At 39.8% G+C, this 3409-nt stretch overlaps 1 protein-coding gene across 1 annotated transcript; it reads left to right on the top strand.

The window, feature by feature from the left end:
* Positions 1–2384: 2384 nt before the first annotated feature.
* LOC121938218 (homeobox protein unc-4 homolog) lies at positions 2385–3376 on the top strand (the record flags this gene model as incomplete). Its single annotated transcript, XM_042481490.1, has 2 exons — positions 2385–2707; positions 3201–3376. Coding segments are annotated over exons 1-2 (435 nt in total), but the record flags the coding sequence as incomplete, so codon positions are not given.
* Between the last annotated feature and the right edge of the window lie 33 nt (positions 3377–3409).

Genomic DNA, 3409 nt, shown 5'->3' on the forward strand with positions numbered 1-3409 from the left:
ATTTCAATGTTATAATTGCAGATTTGTTGTTTGGTTAAGATGAAGGGGTCACAGTTGCATTGAGGTGACAGTGATGTGCATAAAATATTGAGCATTTAGGTTTAGAAAGATGTTTTCCACAATAGTCTTTGGAAATGCCCCACATTTAGGCTTTTATATTAACATATGCTCCCCCATTGTCCATGTAAAGCAATATAACACGTTGATAAAAAAATTCAAAAATTAAAGTAACTATTTTTTTTTTAGGTTAAAAAGTTACAGGCTGCCTTAAAATTTTACATTACCTCAATTTGAGAAGACAAGTTGAATAATTATAAAATTAGCCTAACCTAAAACTTTGAGGCAGCCTGGACACTAGTTTTTTTCTTGTGATTTACACCCAACACTTATGGAGAAAAAAGTGTGCAGATGTGTATCTGTCATGATCTCCCAGCCTTCCTGATTTATCTCCTTGGATGGAAACTTTAATCAATTAGTCTATAGGCCCCTGTGCTTTTATTGATTCAGATCAACAATACATAAATGCAATAAAGACAGCTGCAGCAGACGATTCTCAATGAGAAGGGAAAAAAACACATTTTTATTATTATTATTTTTTCCTTCTGAACAGCTGCCAAAAGGACCAGTTATAAAAAGGTAACAAGGCAGGGCAACAGCGCGACTGAATGCTGGCCTTGTTCGCCTTATTATCGGGTTAATTAAAGCTAGAATCTGACAATGTCACCCGGTTGTAGAAAAACGGATTTAAATGCAATGTCTCTGGAGACTGTGTCAAGGGCTGCCTTTCATTGAGCTCCTGTGTGCTCGCCCGAGTTGGGAGGACAGCACAGTGTGCTTGGAAATAAACGAAAAGCAATTATTGAATTTTAGATGTTCAAAAAAAAAAAAAAAAAAAAAAAAAGACAGAAGTGAATGGGGAGGAATTATTCATAAGATCTTGTCCATGTGCGTTAAAATTAAAGTTAAAATACAAAGAAGGGGGGAAACGCTTCAAAGAGAAGTCTGCTAAAAAGGAAGATGGATAAATAGGCGAGATCATTTCTGAGGAGTTCATTAAAATGTAAGGCTACACACTGAAATACAGAGGGTTGTTATTTGGGCTTGGGGGTCAAGTGACGAGCGGATTATATACTTCCTCATAATAATATTAATTAAACAATTTGCATGCTAATAGGGTAACAATTATCGCAGCTTCTGTTGAGAGATTCAGGTTATTACAACATGCCAATCCGGGTGCCAAGGGTCAGGGAATGAGTGGGGTGCGAAATTTCAACTCTGATTAACATTATGACAGCGCCAGACTTGGGATAAATAAAGTCGAATTAATTATTTGAAAACCTAATGAGCAGATAGGATTTAGGCGAGTCACATATTGAGTGCAGGGGGTTGCACAAGTGGAGGAGCTTTCCAATTTTGTTTCCTGACAGGAAATGTTGCCTGTAATGCAAATATTTAGTTGCTATTTTTTTTATTCTATTGTTCTTTTAGTAGTGGAAGCCTTTTTTCTTTATTTGGTCATATATGTTGTTGAAAACACAATGAAGCTTTTGCCTTGTAACAGTAAAATATTATAGTTTCGCTTTGTACCTTTAGCAATATCTCAACTCCTCTTTTAAACGCGCCAATATTTCAACAATCACTCTATTTTTTTACGCCTTGCACGTGAACCTCTAAAGGTTTAATGTATTTAAATGATGATCCATAAATAATATGGGGTGTATTTTTACACAGTGCACATTCAAAGTGGAGCCCATAGTCTAAAAACAGGTTGTAGACATCCTTTGAAAAAAGTAAATTAAAAAAACAATAATAATAATAATTCAACATTATATTATCAGTTATTATTGATCAGCTTGCACTTTTTTTTCTGCTATCTCCACAACAGATGTGCCAATATCCAAGAATAAAGAAAATTAACAATACACAAAAAAAGAAACAAAATAATGATAAACAGCTATTGCTTTAACTTGGATAAAGCAGCTTTTTGTTTCCAAATTGGTGTAATATTCAGCTTTTTGCAGCACCTCCACTGAACAAAAAGTCCGGCAGCCTCTGGCCTAACCCATCCGCCTGTAGCCCTTTCTTCCCGGGATTCAGTGAGCCCTTCCTCCCGGTGGGTCCCCCGTGTAGTTGCGATGTAGTTCTTATCAAAGCCCTCCTGTCTTGTTGTGACAGCTCTGATATTGTTTATTGAGGTGGATGTCAGCTTTAATTAGCAATCGATACGGGGAGCGTTTGCAGAGCGCGTCTCTGACGTCAGAGTCCATTACCGCTTCTCATTGGGTCTCATATTCCCAGAGCCTGGGCTAATTATTGGGAGGTTCATGTGGATAAAGTACAGCTCATCCCTCCCTTCACATCATGTCCCCTACTCGTTGGCCACACTCACTGCATGCTTTTTAAATTCCCATCACCGGCCTCCAGACGTCGTTTCCTTTTGCCTGCGGGATGATGGACAGCAGGATACTGGATCCACCTCACGCCCAGTTCGGAGGCTCTCTCGGCGGGATGGTGGGCTTCCCGTACCATCTGAGCCACCATCACGTTTACGAATTAGCCGGGCATCAACTTCAATCTGCGTCCGCGGTTCCCTTCTCAATAGACGGATTACTTAATGGTTCCTGCACGGCTTCAGTGGGTAATTCCAACCCCCTCTTGTCTTCAGGCTGCGGGATGAATGGAGATAATCAGCAGTACAAACTGACAGGTAAGCCACATTATATACTACACAATAACCTCTCCTCTAGGTCGGCTGCTTGCACAAAGAACAGAAAGAAACAAAGACAGGATATTGCGATACAAGTTATCCTCGTGGTTGTTGTGTTTTTAAAGGGCAAGCCTAGAGCGCGCACACACAGACAGGCAGAGTCTTCGCCTCCCACTTCATTTCCATCTGCGAAAGCTGAAGATGCACCCAAGCAAAAAACAATGTTCCTGTCAGTCAGGAAATACTAGAGCAAGGAAAGGCTCGTGTTAACATCTGAAGGTTTCCTGTGAACTCAGTAAAGGCGACAGATTAGATAGAAGCTGCAGGCAGCATGTGCACATTGCAAAAATCTTAAATGCTTTCACCTTCTCCAGCTGTAAAGTTTGCAGAATTCCTCTTATGTGCGTGAAAACAGTCTTGTTAGAATTGTTTTAAAATGTGGTAATTTAAAAATAATAATTCATCTTTTGTTTACATTCCTTCCTGCTGTCAGACTCGGGGGACCCAGACAAAGATAGTCCTGGTTGCAAGAGACGAAGAACTCGCACAAATTTCACTGGTTGGCAGCTGGAGGAATTAGAAAAGGCTTTTAATGAGAGTCACTATCCCGACGTTTTCATGAGGGAAGCACTGGCTCTTCGGCTGGACTTGATAGAATCAAGGGTTCAGGTAAATATTTATTTTATTCCGTGTGTGTGTGTG

This window comes from Plectropomus leopardus, unplaced genomic scaffold (genome assembly GCF_008729295.1).
Source record: "Plectropomus leopardus isolate mb unplaced genomic scaffold, YSFRI_Pleo_2.0 unplaced_scaffold28872, whole genome shotgun sequence".
Classification (NCBI taxonomy): Eukaryota; Metazoa; Chordata; class Actinopteri; order Perciformes; family Serranidae; genus Plectropomus; species Plectropomus leopardus.